Genomic DNA, 26,419 nt, shown 5'->3' with positions numbered 1-26,419 from the left:
GGGGAGCAGAGGAGAGCTTTCGGAGTTAGCTCTTTCCCTTCACCATGTGGGTCCCGGGCTGACTCTGGGTGGCTTGGCAGCAGGCAGCCTCTAGGGCTCTGTACTTCCTTTATGCATCAGCTTTCCATGCTATCTGTCCATTTATTTCTAACCAGAGGCTTGATGCTTCCTACTGATATGTAAGAAAGACTTTTGTGGTTAAAAATCCTTTTCTAAAATATGAGTAAGTAGTTTAATATAAAAATTGCCTCATTTCTATCTCTGATTACCTAACCCACCCTCAGGAGACAATGGGTGACTTTGGAATACTTTCTGTACTCCCATGCTCAAATTCCATCTAAAGCAGCAGTCCCCATTTTCCGTTCCCTGTGTAGATCCACATGGTCATCAGGCCTGGCTCAGTGCTAGGGGCAGCAGCTGGCCTCTCTCCCCTGTCTCCGTGTAAGCATCCAGCCACTGGCAGCCGTTACCTTCTGCTTTCATTTATCAGTTGGTTCTATTTGTGAAATTACATCATTTGCTGAAATATAGCTGATAATCCAAGATTTGAGCTGTGGAGATGACGCTGTCTACCCCGAGATGGCGTTTACTGGTGCTGACAACTGAACGTAGGCTCGTTTGCATGCGAGGAGGTGCTCTAACCACTAAGCCACCTCCAGTCATTGCTGTCTTCTTAACTGTCCTTGATCGTGCCTCAGACTTGTGAAGCAGATGTACCACAGGCTTTTCCTTGCATGCAATTTACCCTACGTGCTAACCCTGAATTCAGGACCCAAGGATACCCTTAAATTGTGTGTAGTCAGGGAGAAGGGTCAAATGGAGTATGTGTGAGGGGACACTTGCTGGAGGCGTGAGCTAGCGATCTGTAGTGTTTGGATTAGAACAGATCTCGGTGAACCTCACAGTTCCCAGAAAAAGACTAATGCTCGTGTGCTGAGATCCTAGCCTCAGCTCCAACACGACAGCTTTAGGACAGTTTCCTGCACTCTCCGGACCCAGCCTGTCCATGCTCCACATTTAGACTTTCCTAATGGTCTCCTGCTTATTTTTCCTATCTTTATACAGGCTGGGTTGCACCTCTCTACATTACGTTGTGGAGAATCTTCAAATATTCTCCTGACAGTGCATCAAATTCCCCCTTCCCTGCTTACTGCACCAACTGAAAATTTCTTTCTCAGCGTCGTCTTCTAGCTTTTTCTTTTTCATACTAAAATCATTTTATGTAGACATATTTTGTTTTCCAGATTGCTAGTCATTGAATAATCTACTTCTTATCCAGGAATCTGAAAAAGCCTCTATCATACACTGAATTCACACATGTAACTTTGTATATACTTCCATATTTATTATATATAATTTGCTCCTGAGCCCACTGTCTCTTTAGGAAGCATGTCTGTATACTCTTATGTGCTTGAGTGCCACAGGTTAGACCCAGGTCCTTGCACACAATAGGCACCTATTTTGGTGTTACTTAGGAATTCTAATAGCAGGTGGAGCTCAGTTCTCTCATTCTTTTTCATCATTCCTCCCAGCCAGAGCAAAGAACCTCTTGATTGGATTTCATAGTCATTCCCTTCAATCTCTACCTTGCTCCAAACCCTACTGCATATTATTCATTAAATTTAGATTGTAGACTGACATAAGAAGTAACATTTTTTTCAGTTATTTTTTCCAGATATAGTTCCTTTTAAAGTAACTACAGAGCTCAGTTTTTTTCTGTTTGGTCACTGCTGCCACATGTGTTCTAAGACCGCTGGAAGAACAACAGCCTGGGTGTGAAGACAGTCGTGGGCACCCGCAGGGGTATCAGTGGACACAATGAGAATACTCCATGCCTGTCTCTTTATTTCTGCATCACCAGGGTCACACCATAGCTCACAGAGACACACCTTTCATTTCTGCCATCCTCTGGCCCTGTCCTGTCTCACTTTGCTAGGATATTGGGTTAGTCAATGGTTTTATCTCTTTCTACAAGAATTCCATTTACAAATACAGCTTCATTCTCAAGTTCTGGAGGTTAGGTCATCAACATGTCTGTTTTTGGGTGACATAATCCAAGCCTTCAGTGTTGTGTAATTTCGCAAGTGCCTGTGTTAATTTAACTTATTGTACAGGCAGCTCTCCCACTTTCCTGTTACTTAGCAGCTGCTTGTAAGGAGAATGACATAGCTTCTCCAGTATTTCGCATTCCTTCCCTTATCTCGTCTCACTGGCTAATACTAAGTACACCAGGCCAACAACTCAGTATTCATTTCCAATTTGAAACTAATTACTACTGCAGTTGAACAGCAGAAACACAACTATCCATTTGCATTTCTTCCTCTGTGAAGCATTTGGTTTTTTTGTTTTGTTTTTTAATATAATTTTTTATTTATTGCAATTTATGCACTTTGGAAGCATTTGTTTTTATTCTTCATCTTTTTTCTATTGAAAAAAATCTGTATTAATTTGAAAACATTGTACAATAACAGTATCTTATGATATAATGAAAATATTTCCCTTGAAAAATATGAACGCATCACACCAACTGCCCATCAGAAGGCACAAAATAGAAGGCAGGCACAGGTCTGTCTGTCTGTGAGTGTCTGAAAAGTACTTCTCATAAGAGCAGAACATGACGAGTGGAGTGCGATGTGGATTTTAAGAAGCACTCTTGAATTTCAAGTACACTAATACTTCTAATTTGTTTCAAAGTACACTATTTCTGAACCATTCAATTCCTTTCCAGCTAACACACTCAACAGGGCTTCAAGGACTAAATAATCTGATTAACTCTTTAATGCCAAAGGCTTCAGAACCCTTGCTCTTTCATACATGTCAAATTTCTACTGACATTTAAAGCCCCCCAATTCACCGTTCAAAGAAAGGATTAATCTATCCTTGGTTTGTCTAAAATGGCCAAATAATAAGATTTAAATGATAACCAGTTCTAGGATATGTCCTTATTAAGTCCAATGGGATTTTTAAAAAGCTCACTAATATGATGAAGTTTTGCAAAGTGATTTAAACAGGTTTGACTACTCAATTTGGAAGATTCAGTGCATAGTTATAGGCAATTGTAAAATGTTAGGTTCTGAATGTTACTGTCCAGAAAGGTGAGAACTGTTAGATGAACAGTATATTAACTAGCTTTCCTTATTTATAGAATAAACATGTACGTATTTTCAGTGTATTCCCCCCCAACCCCCACAGTTCTAGTTCTTCTTAAGGAACTGCTGGCACAGTACAATACAGGTTAAAGGAAGGACAGTCTACTTACTGGGAAATTAACGCTCATTCATAAATGCAAACAATCAAAAGCTCAACCAGAATGCTCCTGTCGGGATCTGTGGGGAAAACACGATTTACTAGGGTTGATCTCCCCACAGCCAAGTACAAATGAGAGGCTAAGACAGAAGGAGGGCACATCCTGCAGTCTGACAGGAAGAAACCTTCAAAAATGCTAGGAAAAGGTATAATTTTCTCTTCTCCAGTCCTGAGTTTTGGTAAATATGCCATAGTCTGCTAGTGATCTGAACTCATCAGACTAACCCACACAGCACTTTCCAGTACTGTACCTTTCCTCCATTGTGGGTTTAAACTTTTGTGTTATTTAATACTGTTCTGGTTCACTGTATCAATGCTCATATTTGGCTGGGCCCATAAAGTTTACACACATGTTCCAGACACATAAGAAAATAAGTGAGATGGGTATTTAGGGGGAGGGGGGAAGGAAGCAGCTGGAGACATAGCTTGGTAGCTGAGCACTTGTCTACCATGTTTAAGGCTCTAACTCCATCATTAATACCACACCAAAAATGGGTAGGAAGTAAAAAATAAGTCATGTTTGGCTGTGTCATCATGTTGCTAAAACTCCTTCCTAGGGGAAGGTAGTGAGAATTTCAGTTTCTTTAAAAACCCAGTTATGTTATGTGAATATATTTTTGTTTTAATCCCAGGTGTCAAATATGGAGCTGCTTCAGACTGTCCATAGCAGCTGACTATGATTTGTCTCGTGCTTTACCAGGGGCATGATTTTGCCAGCTGAAGATAGTCTAGAATTCTGGGGACTCTTTATAAATGCCAGAACCCTGAGAGGGGCTTGAGGTTCTCTGAAGAGTCAGCTGCTGAAGTTTGTTGATGTTTGTCAAGTGGTTGAGCAAAAAGATATGAGTCGAAGAAACTAGATATCCTCTCAGTAAAGATCAAATTGGCACCAATGAACTCAATGCTCCTAATTAGCAGGAAGTAGTCTAAGGAGGTCTATGCCCCTTTCCCCCTCTAACGTTCTTTCTTACCTACCTAGTGTTGGGGTGTTGGAAGGGATTGGGGTGAAGAAGGATAGTAGGTAAAAATACCCAATAAAACAGCCAAAAAGTCCAGTTACAGGTGAGATATAAAGTGTAGCCCTCATCCTAAGGGCCCAACAACAAACCAAAGCATGATACCACCAAAATTCAATCTGGGGAACCAATGAGTTTACTGGGCTCACTTACAGAGCATAGGTGGAGGGTCTGGGTGCCTCTTTGCCAAAGTCCACACTGGAAAGTCTTTGCCCAGAGAGCAGGGACATTGGTTCCTACAGCTGCACAGATGGAGTGCCTCCCTAGTCTTCCCTAGCTGATGGACTACCTTTTTAGACCCAATGTATGATTATGAAGTATTTAAACTTCATACAGAAACTGACATCTGCCAAAAGCACCCAATTTAATGGCAACCATTTAACTAAGTGGTTAATTGAAAATTTAGTAAAGTATGAAATAAACAATTTTATTAGATGAACTCATTTATTTGACACATTAAGTTATGCAAAGAAAAATATATGCAACTGCATAAAAAGAACCACATTTTCATATTACTAAACACAGCAATGGTCAAAAATAACAAATCGTAGAGTGGACCCCAGGATTGAATGCAAAAAACACCCTGTACTGAAAAAGTTCAGGCTTCCAACTTCACTGAATCCAGAACTACACGTGCTTCTTTATACTCCTCAGCTTCTTCCAAGTCCTTTTCACTTTCCTGAAAGGAAGAGCAAAATTAATTTGTCCTTTAGGAGCTTCAACACTTTGCTGTTTATACTACATACCAGTAAGTAACTCAAGAATTAAAGAAAAGGATTCTAGATTTCTAAATATATGACAGTTCTGTCTCTTTGTTACCAGGAAAGGAAGAAATGAGAGGTTCGCTTATTTTTACTATATATTCTCATACTACGTATTTTCATGTTGTAATTAAGAACACAGTTTCCTAAAATTATTAGCATTAAGTAATTAAATAAAAACTTCACACAAATGTAAAACAATCATTCTTACTTGGCCAACATCATCATACAAAAAGATTATTTACAATGCATTGAAAGTAAAAAAACAAGGATTTGCTAATGTGTTAACATGACAGGAGCATCATCATAAATAATACTCTAAGTACTTCCAATGCCAAAAGCTGTTATGCATGTCACACAAGTTAAACACAATCAAATTAGAAAAGTAAGCTGTCTGCTTATTAAAGAGTATAACATATTGAGACCAAACAAAACATCCTCAAATTTCTGATGTTTTATACACACTTATAGGAAACTTTCACTAAAATATTATAGTAGCAACAGACTAATGAAAAAATGCCTAAATTTTCAGATAGAAGACTTTGATTTCAAAAAAGTTCTTATTTTCTATGTATTGATTATGTGTATTGACTACTGTATTACGTGTTGGATCCCTGGAACTGGAGTTGTAGTTGGTTGTGAGCTGCCATATGGTGCTGGGAACTGAACCTGGGTCCATCACCCCAGCCTTTGATTTTTAAATGTAGTGATGCATAACAATTGTGTGAGGTCAACAAAAGATGCACACAGTTAAAAAGACAATGAATGATGTGTATGTTTACCAGGAACAATAACGCAAAAAATTTGGATGACTGGTAGCAATTCCTTAACCCCGGGCTAGGGGCCATTCCTGTGACATTGTAGCCAACAATCTGGCTTCATTCTGCTGCTGTTCTGAGAACCTGAGTGAAGTTAAATGTAAAGATAATGGACAGATTTGTCTAATGTTGCGTGAGAATCCTCCTGTGCTGTACAGGGAGAATGAAAAGACAGTCCTAAAGGCAAAACTACACCACTTAAGAAGCTCCACCTTGAGAAGATGCAAACTCACAGAAGAAAGCCAACGGCATTCCCTATTCCTGGAAAGCAACTGCATAGGAAACCGTCTTCAAGGTCAGTCACAGTCATGGTCCAAAGGGAAAAGGCTGTCAACAGAACGTGGCTGCTGTCCAGGTGGTATGTGCTTTGAGATTATGAAAGATGTAAGTGTGAGGGTCAATGAGCGCAGCGAGGCCAGGCACTGTGTGGTGTGGAGGGGTCCTTGTGGGAAGGGGCACTGAGAGGCTGAGCAACAAGGTGGGGCTCAAGCTGCAGTGGGACCCCAGAAGGAAGGCAAAGCCAGGACCTTGGGGCATCCTTCAAGGAGAACTGTAGGTGTGGAGTGGGGCTGACAGAAGCTATGTGCTGCAGGTTGCATGGCTGGAGTGGGGTGGGGCTGCCTAAGCCTTTAGATCACAGCCAGTTTCATTGTAAGCCCCAGAGGGGGGACAAAGAGCTGCCGGGTTTGGTGTTTTCTGTGCTGGAATTTCACTTATTCTTCCATTTTCAATTAGGAACACTTACTCTGTACTATTTTATGCTGATAGTATACAGCTTAATTTGATTTTGTAGAAACTCACAGTGACAAGCCTCCAGCCTTTAAAAATATTGGAAAATTTAAAGATAAATGTTTACATTATTTTACATTAGGAGATGAACATGAAAGTTAGGGGATAAAGGGAAAAGAAAAGGTCACAGCTCACAGTGACGTGTCTGCGTGCCAAGTAGATGGAGGTAGAGTTGTGAAGGCTGCCCTGGGTGCCTGCGTGTCAAGTAGACAGGATGTAGAGTTGTGATGGCTGGCACTGGTGTCAAGCTGACGTGCTCTAGAACTCTGGGTCTCACTAGAACCACCGGAACATTAGGTCACTTCGTCTGCTCTTCATGTGGCTGTAATGTGCTCCTTCACCTGCCGTTCCTGCAGTGATAGATTGTAACCTGGAACTGTGAGCTGCTCTTTGTCCCTTAAGTTGCTTTTGTCAAGGTATTTTATCCCAGCAACAAAAAGTGGAACTAAGATAACTGCACTGTGCATCTGTCTATTAAAAAGTGGTTTTTCCTTACACTTTGACTCATTTATAAACTCAACTAACCACTGTTTGTCAAACATCTGTACAGTTACTACAGTAGTACCGCCCATGTGCTTCATGAGAGGTCTGCTCTTACCTCTTTCTCCCTTTCTCTCACGTTAATTTAGGTTTGAATCTAAAATAATTCCAAGGGCTAAATTAATTTGAAACATTGAATTAAATCAATTTTGAGCACTTGGCTCACTGTTAATTTAAAAAAAAAAAGTATGCACACACACACACACACACAACCAAATAGATACTGCTGGTCAAAACTAGTACTGTATGTATACTTGTTATTATAGCTCAAATACCCAGATATTTAATTAAGTAGAATAAACATGACAGAAAAGTCCTTTTACTGGAGACATAATGCAAACCCAAGTTACACTCTTTAATATTTAAAAGCATGCTGACACAGGGAATGGCCGTTAGTACTGACTACCAGCTATCAGCTAGGAGGCAAGCCTCCAACATGCCAGTAAGGGACTGCCCAAGTCAGTGTGAGTGTCTGAGCATATCACTGGGAGATTATCTTGATTATATTAAGTGATTTGGGAAGACATGTCTTAATTGTGGGCTGGACCATTCCCTCAGCAGGGGAGATAAGCACACAAACATTCACTTCATCCTGTTCCTGACTATGGATGCACTATAACTAGGCTCTCTCAAGTCATGTGACTTCCTGCTATGGTGGACTGTGACCTGGAACTCTGAGCCAAGAATATGTAATCATACAAGAGGAGAAACTAAGACCATATGAACAAATGAATAAAACATCACTTCAAGTAGCTATAGTGTAAAATATTCAAAAATTTTGTTTTCCATGTATTAGGTTGAAAACAATTTAAAATCTGAGACAAATCTTTACTTACTAATATTTGCTGAAGATCTGTATATGCTGCTTCCAACCGGCGTTGGCAATCTGGGATCATCATCCTCGACTCTTGCAGGATCTCTGCCTGTCATGACAACATTTGTGAGGCACGTCGAGATGACACAACTATGAATATTTACTTTATATAACTAATGATTTGGAAGAAATAAAAAGTATGATTATGTTAATGATTCAACCCTCTAAATTGGGTTTATTATATTGTAATATCTACAAAGTACAAGTTCTAAGTGGAACTTGCACAAAAGTTTTGTATTTTTCTCCTGTTTGATAATCACCTTCTCATAGTTAAGTGAAAATTAACTGGCAAAGCTTTTCATTCAGCTCTTATTTTAAAAGGCTATTTAAAGCAAATGATTCCCCTGCTGCCACAAAGCACCTTTATCTAAAATGGGATCAGCTGGTCATATAAATATCTCCTGCATCTTTGGGTAATAAAGGAAAACAGTGCTCAGATAATATCACAGGGAGATAATTACTGCATGAGAGAAGTTATTGAGTTATTGATCACATCATGTGCACACTGCAGGAGGGACTCACTGAAAGACAGAGGTAAAGAAAAATGAAAAGCAAAGACCAGCAGGTTCATATTTTGGTGCTTATCATGCATAAAAAGTTATTACTTATCCTTGTGCTTCATTTTAGGAGACAGATTATTCTCCCCAAGCAGTTTGAGACAAATTATCAATGTGGTGCCCTCTGAATCCAAACTTCCTGCCTATTCCACATGAAGAAAAACACAGAAACACATTTACTCTAAAAGATGTTGGACATAAAATCTACCACTTAAAGCAATATTGTATATCAAAACACAAAAGAAAATTAGGAAATTGGTCACTAGTCAGTCAAGATGGTGAATTATAAGCCTTTTTTCACTTGGTACAAAAGCTTTGTTTCCTTAATTATTCTCAGAGAGAGATATAACGGTAACAATTTTTTTTTTCCCAAAATATGTTCGATCAAAAGCTTTCAGAGAAAAGGGTACAAAATTAATCAAGATTACCTAGCTCAAATAAAACAAGATTTACACAAGTTAATGGCAAAAATACTGAAATATAATGGAAACTTTAGTAGGTCCCAGTATCTTCCTGCTTTCTTTGACAGTCTGTAATAGCTTATACTGTAATACAACCATTACAGCATTCAGGTACTCTATGCATGTCTATTTTCTTGGGTTACTAATAAGGCATGGGTTAAAATCTCAAACATAGGAGCATGACTTTTTACTCTCAGGTAAATAGACATTCAATCAATGCCACTAAGTTATTTTTGTATATCTGGTATGAAAAACTGGGGAGAGGAACATTTCAGATTTCCCCTCCTATGGAATTCCTGCAGAATAGCTTACAGGTATTAAATAAGACGATGAATAAAAAGATGAATACAAAGAATTAGGTCAAACTCATATACAAGCACAATGTATCTTTACATTTTTCTCAAGCTTTAATGTTACTGAATGAACTTTAAGCAGCACTGTGCAACATAACCTCTATTCTTTCTTATCTCTTCTGATAGTCTAGCAAGCTAGAACAGTGCAAAAGTTCATTCTCCTGTATTCCACCCCAATTATTCACTAAACTTCCTCTACAGTCAGTCCCCACCGCCACAGGTTCCACACCTGAAGATTTAATCTACAGTAGGCTGAAATTAAAAAACAAAACAACAACAAAAAAAAAACCAAAAACCCCAAAATTTGCATTGAATATATTTGCCATATGTAATTTTTAAACAACATAAGCCATACCTGCATCATATCTGTAAGTTGAATACTTTCACTTGTAGCAATTAATTACTACTGCCCCAGGGATAATATTTTTAATTCTCTGGGAATTTCCACAGTATACTGTCATATTCTTTCCTGTCCCCCATCTCCTCCCAGGCCCTTCCCAAATTGCTACCCAGCCAAGTTCATGTTTTTTAAAAAACAAACAAACAAACAAACAAACAAAAAGGCCACTAAAAACCATGGAGTCCAAATTGTGTTAGCTAACTACTCCTGAGCCTGCCCTGGACTGCGGTTGATATACCAAGTATCACTCCATTAAAGGAAACTGATTTTGTTTCTCCCAGCAGTTTTCATTTGGGAACAGTTTCTTAACTAGGAGTGGGAACTTAGTGCCCACTTTCTGGGATTTTGTCCACAAGAAATAACAACTTAACATGATGAAATACAAATTTAACTGAGTATTGTTCTTTCACAGTATCTTCCTTGGAAAGCAGTGATTCCAATGAGTGGTACCTTTCTTTAGAAGCCTTGACTACATGGTTTATTCTAATGCTTACTACATTATATCTGAGGGGAAATCAGGGTCTTAGCACAGGACACATAAGGAACCTTGGGGGAACACCATGGAATGCCACTTCCCCTGACATGAGATGCATTTTAAAACAAGTTATAACTTTTTGGGGGTATGTACTCTGGTAAAATGGAAGTTAGGAAAGACTAGGCAATCTATAGACTGCAGAACCTAAAAGTTGATTGATTTCTTTTATAATTTAACAAAAATTGAAAGGAAATATTACAATCAATAAGAATTCTTTGTCACTGGAAGACCTCTGTGAAACAATGTGGCAACGTTGTTAGGCTGTCTGGCGACTGATTAGAGTGAGGCTTGCAGCTTCCTGAGCAAGCCAGCTCTTGGAACCAGGGGTTTACAGCCTTTAGAATAGTATCAGCTGTCTCTGGAGCCAATGAAAATCATATTCATTTGTCAGATGGAACTCCGAAATTATAATCAAGTGTTCTCTTTTAACCTCTAAGCCATCTCTCTAGCCCAAGTCTTTTCTTTTAAATAGTGGCAGGATGTTAACATGCTTGCATGGTGAATTAGGAATCCGTTTGACCTGTGTTTGTCTGGTTACTGCTGAATCCACTGAGGGAAAAAGGAGAAGGGGGTGTAAACTGGTACAGCAACAACATGAAATGTAAATGGTGCAAACAAACCTTCTAAAGTATGGAGATAGACTGACTGTACCCAACCATATGCCATCCATAAGAGATTCACTTCAGATACAAAGAAACAGAAAATAAAAGGATGGAAAATGATGTGGAAACTTGAAAAAAAAAAAAACACATCAGTAAAAGTGAGTACATTAATACTGCATAGAGTAGACTGCTGCAGATCAAGAAATGCTGTTAGGGGCAAAAGGAGTATCATATTAACATCATCAGCATATCAAGACAACATGATTCTGTGTACAAACTGAACAGATAAACAGACAAATGCACATATTTAGATGGGCATTTCCATACTTATGTTCAATAATTTATAGAAATATTAGACAAAAATGAGCAAAGGTAGGCATGAAATAGACACCAGCACAGTAAGCTATTAGTAAGGAAATACATGTAAGCCCTATGAAACACTGCAGCAGACCATGTCCTAGGTCAAACAATGAAAACAAAACAAAAACCTAAAAACCACACAATCATACATAGCACATGCTCTGACTACAACTAGAGTCAATAGGGTAGAGGTAGCACACACCTTTAATCCTAGCACTTGGAAGGCTAAGGCCGAAAACTGTGGGATGCAGCCAGACCAAAACTAGTGCTGGGATGGAAATGCAGCACTGAATGCTCACATCAGCAAGGATAAGTGCTCTCCAATCTATGTTTTTACCTCAAAAAATATAAAAAAGAACCAGCACTTAAGCCTGGCTGGTCTAATCAGGCAGTTCCAGGATAGCCAGGGCTACATATTGAGACCCTGTCAAAAGTAACAAAAACCAAACACACCAACCTCTCCTCCCCCAAAACAACAAAAAACAAATAGAAAAAGGCAGTAAATAAACTCAAAACAATCAAAGGAGTTAAAGTGATTATAAAGGTACAAATTGATAAAATTATACATAGGAAAACTACAGAGAGAGAAGTCAGCAAAACAAAAGGTTGACTTAAAGAAGTGGACACACTTCTAGCAAGATCAAGTGAGTAGGCAGAAATCACCAAGCACTACACTGAATGGCTCCTGTAGCCACTGAAAGAATGAAGAGGTCCAGGAACGACTATAATACAAGAACAGAAAATGTATGTAACTACCCAAACCAACCAGTTCCATACATTTCCTGCAAATTTTATGACATCATCCTAATTTGAGTTCTAGTCCACTGTGTGCATACAGCACTTTCATTATCCTTCACTGTAGATGAACCTCTGGTCTGCATCAGTTTCCTACCTATTATGAGACATACAGTATATATTTTACTTTAATGGTCTTCACATCAGTTTGGGGAGCTATTTCTGAATTTAAACATGCACTTAAACTTATACTTCATATGCTACATAATTTTTATATTTAACCCTTAGAACTGGAGACGCTGTAGAGCTGCATGGTAGAGAGCAACCATGGAATTCTTGTGTTCACACATGGGAGTTTGTGTGACCTGCTACAGTTATTTCACTTGTTTCTGTTTTCTATCTTTGTTGGGCTTTATTTCTGGTTTTACTGGATTTTGTTGTTGTTGTTGTTGTTTGTGTGACAGGGCTCCACTAGTCCACAGGCTGGCTTCCAACTTGTAGCAATCCTCCTGCCTCAACTTTCTGAATGCCAAAATTATAGCCATTCCTCCCCAGCTCAGTTTCCTTATCTTCAAATGGAAGTCTCCACAGGGAACAGTACTTTCTCTGACACTGTCATAAAGACTACATCAGTTAGTACACTTTTCCCCAAGGGTCACTTTACCTGCTTCTTAATGGCATAGTTTTCGCCATCTTCAGCCTTCATTTTTTCAATCTTTTCTTCTTGCTGCTTTGCTTCTTTTTCATACATCACCTTTTCTTTGACCAATCTATAAGCAAACCAAAAATGTTTCAGAATTAGATTTTTTCCTAAAGGTTAAAGAAAGCATGTATGTAAATGCATGGTTAGAATACTAATGCAGACAGGCAAGATGGGGGCAGCTACTGGTAGTCACAGGTGTAAGTATGAGCCTTGTGCTCCAAGTCCTCTCCTGGAGTAGAGGGTATGTGTTCCAGCTCTGATGAGAGAAAGGTGTCCTGACTAGAGCCAAGGAATCCCAAACAGCCACACAGCAGATCGGGTGGCAGAGACTCCCATCGTAAGCACCACCCCTGGAGACCTCCAGATGCCAGGCGTGGCCCCTTGAGCTGCCACACAAGACAAGTGGGCAGACCACCAGCCTGAGGAGCTCTACTGGCTAGGTTCTGTCCTTGAGGAGCTCCAAGGGCAAGGCCCCACCCCCCAGACTTCCCTGAGTTTTTTCCTCCCAACAATCTCTTACGTGAGGTGCATTGTGTGGTATGACTTTGTGGATGGTATTCCTTGGCTCACAACTGCGAAAACATCTTTCCATCTTAGGTGTACACCTATAAAGAGATTTATTGGGAAGGACAGGAGAGAGAGAGTGGCTGGCTGTCTCTGCTCAGGAGAAAAGCAGCAAAGAACTGAGGAGGCAGGCTTTCTATAGGGTTTCTTGTGGAGGAGGAGCTTTCCTGGGTGACCTGGGATCAGAGGGATTGTGTAGCCTGATCTTGGGCTTTTTTCTGTAGACAGGGCCTGGCCACTCTCCTACCTCTAGGGCAGGAGACAGACATTAAGGTGGTTAGAGGAAGCTAGGTGGTGGGGCTGGGCCCAGCTCTCAGGAGTCTGGAGGTGGGGCCTGGCCACTCCCACATCAAGGGCCTTACATAAGGCAAGTGTGACGCCCAGAACTCACCACTCTTACATTAAGAAGGAAAACCCACTCCAACATCTGCAGTATAAAAGGATTAGGAGCGAACACCTCTATAATGCCTTTTTTTTTTATTGATATGTTTTCCAAATTTTTTTTATATTGCATAAACAGTTAGTTTATTGGGGGAAAAATCAGTACATTACATACCAAATCTCAAAGAAAGATTTTCAACAAAACCCCTGCTTATCACTGACTGAGAACTTAATTTTATGCTAGACTCTCCTTACGCAAGGAACTAGAGTAGGTAATTTAAAGGTAGTTCTTTCACAGGTAATTAGTGAAAACAAACCAGTACAAACAATGTTCAAGCAAGAAAAGGTGCTTGTCAGGAAGATTCTGGTAAGAAAGGAGGCACACAAAACAAAAACTCAGTCATAAAGAGCTCAATCTCCCCTATTTCTGGTTAATTAAAGTTTAATAGAAAAGTGTTATGCTGGCTAGTTTTTATGTAAACTTGGCATAAACTAGAACCATCTGAGAGGAGAATCTCCATTGAGAAAATGTGCTGGGCAGGCCTGTGGGACATTCTTAGTGACTGATACAGGAGAGCCTAGTCTACTGTGGAGGGGGCATTCCAGGGCTGGCGGTGCTGGGTTCTATAATAAAGCAAGCTGAGAGAGTCATGAGGAGTAATCTAGTAAGAAGCATTCCTCCACAGCCTCTGCTTCAGTTCCTGCCTCCAGGTTCCTGCCTTGATTCCCCTTCATGATGGACTGTGATCAACGGGGACATGTGAGATAAAATAAACCCTTTCTTCAAGCTGTTTCTGGTCATGGCTTTTTTTTTTTTTTTTAAATCACAGAAGCAGATATCCAAACAATGACAATCACAGTTCAATAGCATATTAACATTCCTATATAGAATGTAAGTGTGTACAGTGTGATGGTTTGAATGAGAACGTCTCTCATATATTTGAATATTTGAAGCTAGTGGAACTGTTCTGAGAAGGATTAGGAGGTGTGGCCTTGTTGGAGGAGGTGTGTCACAGGGGATGGGTTTCAAGGTCCAGTCTCTCTCTGACTCTCATTTGTGGATAAGATATAAGCTCTCACCTACTGCTCCAAGGACATGCCTCCCTGCACACTACCATAGTCCCCAGCATGATGATAATGAACTAACCTCTGAAACTGTAAACAAGAGTCCAACAATGAAAGGCTTTCTTTATAAGTTGCCTTGGTCATGGTGTCTATTCATAGCAACAGAACAGTAAGTGGCATACAGTAAAGAAAAAGGTTTCCTCACACTATTACATTAAAAACAGCCTCTATCTGACTTGTTTAATTCTAACCCAACCTGTAAAGATGAGGGAAAGCACGGTAATGGAGTTTAAAGTGTTATTTCTAAACATAATTTGATTTTTACAGTTTAAGTAGATTGAATTTAAATTCACAAGTCTTTGTTTTTGAGATAGGGTCTCTCTACCATGTATCTCTCTGGCTTCCTGAAACTTGCTCTATAGACCAGGCTGGCCTCGAACTCACAGATCTGCCTCCCTCTATTACCCAACTGCTGGATCAAAGGCATGCACCACCATGCCTGATCAAGTTCACAAGTATGGCAAGGCAACAACAATACCCCCTGCTCTCTTGCTGCAGTGCCCAAAAAGCCTTTCCCTGTGGAGTTTAGGATACTAATATACAACACAAATTCCACTTTGGAACTGAAACAGCCCAGTTGGCACATACTCCACTGCCACTCTGTGTTGTCTCTTGATGGGAATACAATAAAACACCAAGTATGTGAGCCTCACACACTTAGACACTGGAATACTGTCACTGAAAAGGGAAAATACAAAACCGAACATGTACTTTATAATGCTCAAGGAACAAACAGGATGCTCAAGGAACAAATTGCAAAGGAGCATGATACTACTGTACAGTTAACTAAAGGAAAACTCCTAGTGATTTGGGGAGGGGAGGCTAAAAGGGGGATATTTTATGCCTTTCAATAAAGTGTGAGCTTTTTAAAATTCATGTATAAATGTCTTTCATTTAAAGAAAAGTTAAGACTAAGTACAGCACAATATTTAATAATTTTAAAACTTGCTAGTTTCGCTGTTGGTTATATTCACTATTTTTCTGCAGTAAATAGTCAATTAGGAAGGCACAGAATCACCTAATAGTAAAATTCTTATAATGTTGCTTTCCTTTTACAAATGTCACTTAAAATAAAATTTTCAAATTAATGCTATTGCAGTTTAAATGCAAAACTAACTAAAAATATTTTCCATTATTTTTAGAAACCTGTACCTCCAAATGGCAAAGCAGCTTCAAAATCTGCTGGTTTTAAGGAGTTGGAAAAGCTTATTATTAAGGATAGCTTTAAGAAGCGTAAAGAATTGACAACCCCTTACTGTGATAATCAAACAAGAAACTACCTGAACATGACATGTAACACACAACAGTAACATTACACATGCAGATGAGCACTGTTAGTATCATCCAAACTAAGTGCTCAGACAGCTAAAGATCAGAAGTTTACACATAGCTGAGCATATGTGTAAAAAGGTCCTGTGGAAACAGTTTTTAAAAACTGTTTGATAAATTGTGCAAACTCAATGGGGATGCAAGGATTGTAATCACGGGGCTCCTGCAGAACAGCTGCCTTTAGCACAAATTTGGGAAGTGCTTTGCAGAAATCCTCGAGCTGCTCACAAGTGCAAAGTTGACACATAGAATCATGCTGCTCACAGAAAATCAACAGCTTCTGACCTTTGTACCTAAAATCCCTCATTTTTAATTTTTTATATTTGTTATTTTAATTTTATGTTTTTAAGAATTATAAACATTGTTTTTCCAGGTATTTATGGCCATCTAATATCTAATACTCCAAAGCCAAGTCTACAAGTGGCAGTCCAGTACAAATAACAAATGGTAATGAGGGATAAAGGAGACTGGGTAGGGTAAGAGCACTTTCTGTTTTTACACAACACCACCATCAGTTTGAAGTACCTATGGGAGCTAGCAACTGCCTGAAACTCCAACTCCAGGGGAGGTGACACCCTCTTTTGGCCTCTACAAGTATCATACATGAATGTAAACGAAGTCAATACACAAAAAACAAATCTTTAAAAATATTGGCAAAGGCCCAGCACATGCATTTCTTTAAGATGGCATGAAAATGTGTAGTAGGCACATGAGAATATGCTCAACTTCATCCATCAGGAAAGAAATAACGCGACACAATCAGATGTCTATAATCCGTCAGCTCATAAATGACAAATGTTGGGAAACATGGAGAAAAGTTGAAAGCATTAAACAGTGCTGAGAGAGATGAAAACTAATGCAGCTGTTTTAAAGCGGCTGTTCCTCAAAATATTAAACAAATCAAAATTACAATTTGTCCTAATTCTACTCCTAGATACATATCCTCGAGAAACTGGAACAAAAGTCCACATAAATTCCATGTATACAAATGTTGGTAACAGCCTTATGTGCAACAGCCAAACATGGAAACTCAAAACTTCACTTCATGGACAAACAGAATATAGTATATATCCAGTTATTGGAATATTACTCAGCAATTAAAAAGGAGTAAGATACTCAATTGGAAAATCTAGCACACTACTCTGCAAAATGGAAATAATAATAAAAATAATAATCATCATCATCAGATTACTAAGGACATCATTATACCGAAATATTAGTGCATCTCTCAATCTTCACCATTAAAGTGCCTTTAAGGTGGTATGCTCTTAGCACATTCATTTTTTGTTTACTTTTGGATCAACAGAGGAATCTACAATAGGTCATGCCGCAGAGAATAAGAGACTACAGATGCCTCTGTAAAAGGGACACTATATCACACCCTCCCAAGGCCTGGGGAATCTCTGCAAAGAAGAGGCAGAACTGTAAGAGGAAGAGGGACTCAAAGACTCTAGGAAACATGTATTTGGGATACAGTGACAGGAAGTGCACCTATGAACTCACAGTGTACCCAAGTCCCGTACGATCTCAAGTCAGACAAAAGCCCAGCATGAAGAGGGTAGGGTAGGCATGAAGTCCCTACTATAGCTGAGGAGCTACTGGCAACTGACAGATGCTTGTCAGAGAGTTGGTCTTCCTTAAGAGTGGAGCCCTTGGTAGGTAGGTCATGCTCTAATGGATGGCCACATACCCGAGAGCATGTGGGCAGCACAAACTGGACTTAAGGGACAAAAAAAGAGACATGGGGTTGGACTGGTAGGGAAGAGAGGTGGCTCCAGGAGGAATTGAAGAAGTGAAAATAATAAAAATACATTGTTTAAAATCCGTAGAAAAGGAAAAAGGGGGGTGGGAAGATACTAACTTATGTTGTAACATAATGAACCTTGAAAACATGCTACTGTGAAAGCAGCCAGACACAAGAGCTACAAACTACATTGGTCTACTATAAGACACCTACAAACTAGTATAAGAGTACAGAATAAGTCCATGGTAGCCTAGGACTGGGAAAGATAGTTCAAAAATATGGACTTTGTTTCTGACGGTGAAAATGCTCTAAATATGACAGTATGGAGGAGAGACAGCAGTACAATTCTGTACATACACTGAACATTCTGAATGACTAAACTGTGACTATATAAAATATGAATTTCATCATAATTCTACCACCCCAAAAAGGGAAAGCTTGTGACCATAGAATGAGCTGCAGGGAAAGGTCCAAGTACTGACCAATCAAGCCCCAACAGTGGAGCAAGAGAACAGTTTACACAGAAAACGGCATCTAAAACTGATGCTATTGCTATTGCTCTGTGTTGTCCCCTCCAGAGGTAGAAGGTAAGACCCTATTGCTGAAGACACCATGCACTTTAGATACAGATCTATAGGATCTCTGAGCTGGAACTGACCTGAAGGCCTGTTCCCTGGTGACTGGCTTTCATGATACCAGAAGGTGCCATTCTAACTTCCAATAGAAGGAAGCAACCAACAATCCTCCTAGGTATGACTTCTATGAACAACAACAATGATCAGCACAGCATGATAACCCCAAGGGTACAGCAAGGGCACACACACCTTGGCAAAAACCATCATTTTCTCTAGTTAGACTTAAGACTCTTTCAACAAGAGGAAATCCCGTGGTACTAGGATCCTACTTAATTACTCAGTGCTAGTGAAGTCATGGAACCTGGAGAAAACAACCACTAAACCAGCAAAACCCTTAATTACATCTACCCAGATAGATATAGTTCTCACCCCGCATCAAGCAAACTTCTCTTTGCCAGAGACAGAAACTATTACAGAAATCCATAACTGATCAACGTGCAGAGTTGTGAGCCCGGTCCCAGTAAGTAACTCCAGCGACGAAGGCTCAGGGAGCACTGAGAGACGGGACAGAAAGAGTATTGAGAGCCAGAGGACCTGAGTTTGCTGTGAGATTATGTCTCCTAGGAATGCTAGTAGCTTCAACCATAAAGTCTCACCAACATGACTGCCTAAACATGAGCTGAAAAGTACCATAACAATAGGCAGCTCAAAGTGGATGGTGAAGAGCCAACATATAGACATACAGGTAACTAAGGAATGCTGAGTTGTAAAAGGTCTTCCTCAGGGAGGGCACACTCATTGGTTACCCAATACCAAATGGTCAGCCCTGAAAGCATCCGTATGACTAACATTACAGACTGAGCAGGTTGTACTTACGTATTTAGGAATAGATATGTGTACACACAACAACAATTCATGAAAAAAAGAGGCCATAAATGTGAAAGAGAACAAGAAGTATATGGGAGGGTTTGGAGGAAGAAAAGAGAGAGGAGAAAATGGTGTAATTATGTCAAAATATAAAAGAAATAATTTAAAACTGCTTTAATAATAATTTCAGTATTAAAAATTTTTATCCATTAAGATTAAAATTTCAAAGTAAAAGTACCACAAAATCACTACAGTCTTAAAAGGTCCCTTTAGCTTTTTTTTTTTTTTTTTCCTCAAGGGAAGCATTGGGACAGAGAAGTTTTTCATTAAAAAGCTGGGAATACTACATTAAAAGTTAAAAAATCCTAACCCAACATTAAAAAGTTGGGGTACTACTTGGTGTACAGCCTCTGCTTATCATGGGTGAGGTGCTGGCTCAAAGGCCAACACAGCAAGAAGAGGCTTCTTATGTCCATTTTCCCCACAGCAAGGTCTGAAGTCATCACAAAATGGAAACAGACTGTTTGCCATAGCATGACATGAATGGCTCTGGTTGAGTTTGTTAGACTTCAGAGTGTAGGGTAAAGAGACAGAAAGCAGAAAAAGACCAGAGTCTGACCTCAACATAATATAGTGGGGTGACAGGGATTTGAGTCAAATGTTTGCAGGCCAAAGCATTGCAGGCCGATCTTTGTGAGTTCAAGGCCAGCCTGTCTACATAGTGAGTTCCAGAATACCTAGAGCTACATAGTGAGACCCTGTCTCAAGAGAAGAATTTCTAAGCTGGCGATGGTGGTGCACACCTTTAATCCCAGCACCCTAACACTTAGAGGCAGAGGCAGACAGAGCTTTGAGTTTCAGGACAGTTGGGACTACCTCATAAAACCCATCTAAAAAGAAAAGAAAGACAGAAAGACAGCTATTTCCAGAGCTCTAAAAAAACTATAAAGCTTTCAAAAACAGAAGAAATGGATCACCTACAAAAGAAACACCCATCTTGACATATTTCACATTAATAACAATAGGACAATTGATCAATTCCTTCAACGTTCTTAGGGGAAATGACATAACCTAAGTTTAGAACTATAAGAAGGATGAAGGAAGATTCATTAACTCATTTAGCAACTATTTATGGAGGAGTTACTGTTTGTCCGTCATTATTAGATACCAAGGGTATAACTGTGAATACCAGAAGTTTGACCTTTGTTTGGCACTCTCTAGTGGGGTGAACTAATGACAAAACGCAGAGCATAGCAGGCTGTGGTAGCTGTCAGAGAAAAATTAGTAAAGGGAGATGAGGGATACAGGACTACAATTTAAATCAAGGTAGGTAGGGAAGGGCTCTTTGAAGTCAAGGTACATGAGTTAAGATCTTAAAGATCCAGTGAGTCTCCTACGAAACCTTATTACGTCACCTATGAAAGAAGTTATAAGGCAAGAGGATTGTTCATAGTTACACAAAAACTCAGTTTGTGTATGGCCCTCTTCTAAAAAATTATTTAAGAATATACTGTAACTTGTTCCTATAGGAACAGGACCATGCGCACCAGTGGCTATTTTATGACAAGGACTTGTGAAGACAGTGTAAGATGTCTGTGCACTGCCCCTTAAAGAGCAGTACAACCTGAAGTAGCGTGCATTAAATCTCCAGGAACGTGTTTTCATGCCCCTAATTGCCTTGTTGGTGAACTATTCTATTGCTGACACTTATTCTATTGTTGGCACCTGTTTTGGGTCTTGGAGCCCTGAGCCAAGCCCCTCATCTGCTTTCCCAACAGGAAAAAAATGCCTCAGAAATCTCTTACAAAACTGCATTCATTAGCTCAGTATCTGCCTTCTCTACATCTATTACATCTGTAAGCTACATGATTAAACATCTCTTCTTTAAAAAAAAGAATATACTGTAGCAAACTGAAAATTAAAAACCTAGAAAAGAAGCTACAAGATGAAAAAGTTATGGTCAATAAAATACCATGGTCTAATGAAAGCTGGTGTGTGTGTGTGTGAGTGTGTAAGGGGTGGGGAAGTCAACACGACTGTTCCGTAGCCAAGGAAACAACCAGTCTAAATGAAAACTGTAGTGTAAGCTCTAGAGAAACATCTGTAAGAAGAATGGACTCAATTCTAAGAATAAAGAAAAATGTCTTAGTGGTCAAGAGTACGCCCTGCTCTTTCAGCGGACCTGAGTTCAGTTCCCAGTATCCACAACTGGCTGCTAATTCTAGCTCTGGAGATCCAACACCCTCTACTGGCTTCCTCAGAACCACCCCCATATGCAGGTAGACATACACACATACATACATAAAAATAAATCTTAAAGAACAGAGAAAGTGAGCAGCAAGAAAAGACACCGGCATGATAAAGCCACGTGTTTGTCTTTCAAGCACATGGTTATAAACTGTAAGATCCTCTGCATCAATCATGGCGTAATAGGAAACGTTAATGAAGAAGCCTCCCGCTAACCTCAGCCTGCAAGGAAGCCCCTTTGGGCAACAGAGGCTCTATATGGAGGGAAATGTAATCCTGTAATACCAACCACATTTAAAGCATGTACTCATTTTCAGATTTACTTGCTTTGTGTCTTCAAGGTCTGCTTAAGGACCAAGGGATATCTACCAAATCTTTCTCATAAAAATCATGACGTACGTGCCAGCAAGAATGACTCTTGGGCTGGTGAGACAGCTCAGTGTTTAAGAGCATTGTCTGCCATTCCAGAGGTCCTGAGTTCAATTCCCAGCAACCTCATGGTGGCTCACAACCATCTATAATAAGATCTGGTGCCCTCTTCTGGTGTGCTGTGAAAACAGAGCATTCACATACATAAAAAAAATGTTAAAAAACAAACAAACAAACAAATAAATAAGGAAAATTTTTTTTAAAAAATCATAAAACGAAGAACAATTCCTGGTTGGCTAATGAAACTTAAAAGTATAATGATACTTAAAGTATTCTGTAAAAATTCTAAGCCTATGTAGCCAAGTTCCTGTGTGTAGGTACTAGATTTAAAATCTCCAGTGTGGTTGTTTCTGAAGAAACAATACCTTTCAAATTTCTGCTGTGAGACATGAAGGAAAAGAAACTCATTGAGGCCCTAATGACAAAATTTTTGATACTGTTTTGCATATACTAGTTATGTATCTACCTACTTACCAGACAATTTTGTATAATTTTGTGTATTTGTGTGCATGGCATGTATGAGCATGCTCATAGGAGACACAGAACAATCTTGGGTGTTGTTCCTCAAGTGCCATCGACCTTGTTTTTTGAAACAGGGTTTGTCACTGGACTGTGGAGCTCATTAATTAGACTAGAGTGGCTAATCAGTATATACCAAGGTTCCACCCCTCTCCACATGCTCAGATTACAAGCACGTGGCATTTCTTCACGGTTTCTGGTTGCATGGAAAGCTCTTGTCTTCCTAGCTCTCTCCCTAGCCCTACAGTCTCTTATCATCTCTACTGTCATAACCAAAGCCTAAGCCTAGCTGTTTGGTCAGGCTCAACAGCTCCTCTCCACAACAAGGCAGCTACAACTGTGTCAGCTATGAAACATGACATGAATAGGTACTGCCACTCTCCCCAATGTAGGAAAGGTGATGTGAAACCTCACAGAGCTCTGGGCTGATCCAAATCCTTACAGGCACTACGTATCAAACAGTTCTACTCCACATGTCTCACCCATTACTTGGCCACTACTGATACACTTTCAATATAATTCTCAAATTTGAGAACACACAACAACAAACCCCATGTTTCCATTTGCTCAGTTATGGCTAGCTAGTGCTGCTGGTTCCTTACTTGGAAGTCATGCCTTCATTTCTCAATAAGAGAAACCAATCTTGATTATAACCACCCAAAATGTCTCTCAAATTAAGTCTCTGTTGAGTGATAGTAGGGGTATGTGCAAGTGCCCCAGTGCTGGATAAAACTGCATAAGGGGTGCTGCTAAAGGTTCTAAAAGTGTGTCAATGGCCCTACATGGGATGTAATTCCTTCTCTATCTTGGACACCGTCCTGTATGACATGTGCCAGATAGCCTGTGGGGTTGTGAGGAAAATGAATTTAAGGGACAGGCCTTCTGGGGTATCAAATAACTGTAGTCCTTGTTGGCATTACTGTTGTCTTTCCAGGAACAGAAAGATCTCTTACCTGCAGAGCTCTTATATAAGCTTGGGTCTTCTGTCTCTTGAGCTAACATCTGTACTGACACACCATTTGGTTAAGCCACAGGACAAAGATCATGTCCATTCTAACTATGGAACAGTTCAGTCCAAACCAAAGCACTCAGAACTCAGCACAAAAACCTCATCCTTTTTTCTTGCCATATTTAAATAAATGTGAACAAAGAAAGTAAAGAGCAAAATAAAAAATTCAGTTTTCTTTTCTATTATATCAAGAAATAATCTATATAAACATGTGTAAGACTGTATTTTATACTTCAAAAACTTTTATCAAAAACTGTAAAAACTTTAAAAAATAATCTTGGTGGTTATTGGAGGGTAAGCTCCAGAATAAATACTATTTTTATCTCTATCACATTTTAATTTTCACTTCTGTTGAGTGTCAGAAGAGGAAAGACAGGATAGCTAAAATTAGCACTGACCAAGTTTTATGACGCTAGGTTGTCTAACGGTGCTACACAGGTAATAGCAGGGACTCACACCTGCTTATTACTACAATGGCAGGAAGCTTACACCAGCAAATCCATGAGCTGTATTAAGACTTCAGAATCTTCTGATTTAGTGTTTACCATCTATAAAGTCTATGTAGTTAAAATTCAGAGTCATTCTCTGCTGATTCTTTTTCCAGTCACTAAAAAAACTCCAAGTGAGGCATTTTATTTCTCGTAACCTTCCAATGGCAGTAGTCAAGATTTCAGTCAGGACTGGGGATAACTCATGATAGGGTCACTGCCTTGCATGCATGGAGCTGGGGTTCAATTTCCACTACAACATTAAACATGCAAATAAATAAAAAGATTTTGAGGTCAGTAAAGAACTTAACAGTATCCTATATTCTTGAAACCTAAAAGTGCTCTAGACTCAAGCAGACAAAAAGAGATACGGCTGGGGAGGCTGGTTGCTCTAAGTAGAATACTTCTCCTTCTTCAGTTCCCTCTCCCCATCTTCTACACCTAACTTACACGCTCCTATCTTTAAGCCCATCCTCTCACTAGCCCAAGCTGACACAGGAGCCTGTAGATCTTCATGGCCTATGCACCGTCATTATCACAGTGCTCCTATTTTGTTTACTTCTGCTCTTGAAAGCATACGGCCTTAAGGACTGGTAATGCGCCTTATTCTAGCACTGAGCAGGGTATGTGCCCAATGGGTGTTTACCAAGTGTGTGCAGAATCACTATGAAGTAGGCAGAGTGATTTCATTTTCATTCAAAGAAAGACAATTTTCATTTTCAAAAAAGAGAAATGACTAATGTAAGGCCATGTGGCCAGGAACTGTGAGATCAGGATTTTGTGATGTTAGCACTTTATATCCACCAAATTATCATGTTTAGAGTAAATGAAGTGATTTTAAAATCTTGAATGTCTTTTACCTGTTCCAAAATTAAAATAATTCTGTTTTAAACTGAAATAGTACAACAGAGAACAGTGCAAAGACAATCTGTCCATGCTCGGCAGCAGCTACTCAGCTCTCCAAACTGAAAGCAATGCATTGTTCTGGTGTAGCCTAAATGAAAGAAAATGAAGGCTTAATTTGACGGCATTTGTTACCTCATATTTCCCAGTACCCATTAATTAATCAATTAGGCTGGAGATGGTTCAAGTTCTATTAACTGCTGAAGTAGAATATATGATTTAATTAATTTTAATAAATAAGTTACACAAGACATTCTGTAAACACCTAAAATGATGCATGCAAAATCGAAAATCAATGTAACAGTTTTAAAACTACCAATCTTAGAATTAGTAACTCAAAAATAGCAATATAAAACAATATTTCAGGAATTCTCTAAACTAAAGTTTTGCACTATCAGTGAGGTTAATGACTCAGTGATAAAGAGCACTTCCTGCCCTTCCAGGGGTCTGAGTTCCACTCCTTGCACCCATACTGGGCAGCTCATAATCATAACCACCTGTAACTTCTGTTTCAGGGGATCTGATGCCTTCTGGGCTCCACAGACACTGCATACAAGTCTCAGTCTCTCTCTCTCTCTCTCTCTCTCTCTCTCTCTCTCTCTCACACACACACACACACACACACACACACACACACTTTTCTTCATAACAGCTAGTAAACCCAATCTGAAAATTCAAAAGTTAAATTTTCTTAGTTACTCTAAAACTGGTGATTCCAAGGCTGTGAAATTCTCCAAGTCTTTCTTACCCCAACCTTAAATGTACCATCCAGTTCACGAAGTGTGTGTACTATTTTAAATCCACTATCAATTTACTCCATTACTTACCCAAAGTAAAACACTTACAAGCCACTGATCTGTATTAGCCATTGAGCACTTTAAAGGCATCACTGTCCTTGCTGGAGTCAGAACACCATAAACAGCATGTGTCAGCATGCCAAAGTACAAAGTCTTCTCACAAACTAGAATATATAAATCATGTATTTATAGGATTTTAGGAACACAACTTCATGCAAAGAATTGTTCTATGTAGCTCCTTCCCTACTTCAGATGAGGTATTTGGCAGTCTTTCAAGATTCTGTATACTGGCCTGATACTCACTATGTAGACCAGACTGGCCTTGAACTCACAAAGAGCTACCTGCCATGAACACACCTGTATGATAAATATCCCTTTCTGTGATCTACCTAAAAACTCAGTATCCATAGAACCAAGAGTTGAAGAAAGACCTAGAAACTAGGCCTACAGTAAGCGACTAACCCTGTATGTGTACAGATAGAACCCTTCAACTGAACATGCAAATAAAACCAAATTTCTATTAGCTATCACTTCTGTTACAGAAAAATAATTCTTCCAATGATAGTAATAGATACAACAAAAAGAAAAGGGTTTTTATGTGTAAGTAAACCTGGAAAACTCTACTCACTCTA

At 39.4% G+C, this 26,419-nt stretch overlaps 1 protein-coding gene across 1 annotated transcript in view; it reads right to left on the bottom strand.

Moving 5' to 3' along the window:
- Positions 1-4,747: 4,747 nt before the first annotated feature.
- The window catches only part of Tbca (tubulin folding cofactor A), a 52,657-nt gene continuing 30,985 nt past the window's right edge, over positions 4,748-26,419 (bottom strand). The window contains exons 2-4 of the mRNA XM_021660402.2: positions 12,772-12,877; positions 8,067-8,153; positions 4,748-5,001 (exon numbers count right to left, since the gene is read on the bottom strand). Coding sequence (XP_021516077.1) covers positions 4,921-5,001; positions 8,067-8,153; positions 12,772-12,877 — 274 coding nt within the window. The 3' untranslated portion in view covers positions 4,748-4,920. The remainder of the gene's footprint in view (positions 5,002-8,066; positions 8,154-12,771; positions 12,878-26,419) is intronic.

This window comes from Meriones unguiculatus, chromosome 6 (assembly GCF_030254825.1).
Source record: "Meriones unguiculatus strain TT.TT164.6M chromosome 6, Bangor_MerUng_6.1, whole genome shotgun sequence".
Classification (NCBI taxonomy): Eukaryota; Metazoa; Chordata; class Mammalia; order Rodentia; family Muridae; genus Meriones; species Meriones unguiculatus.
This window is presented reverse-complemented; position numbering and strand designations above follow the sequence as displayed.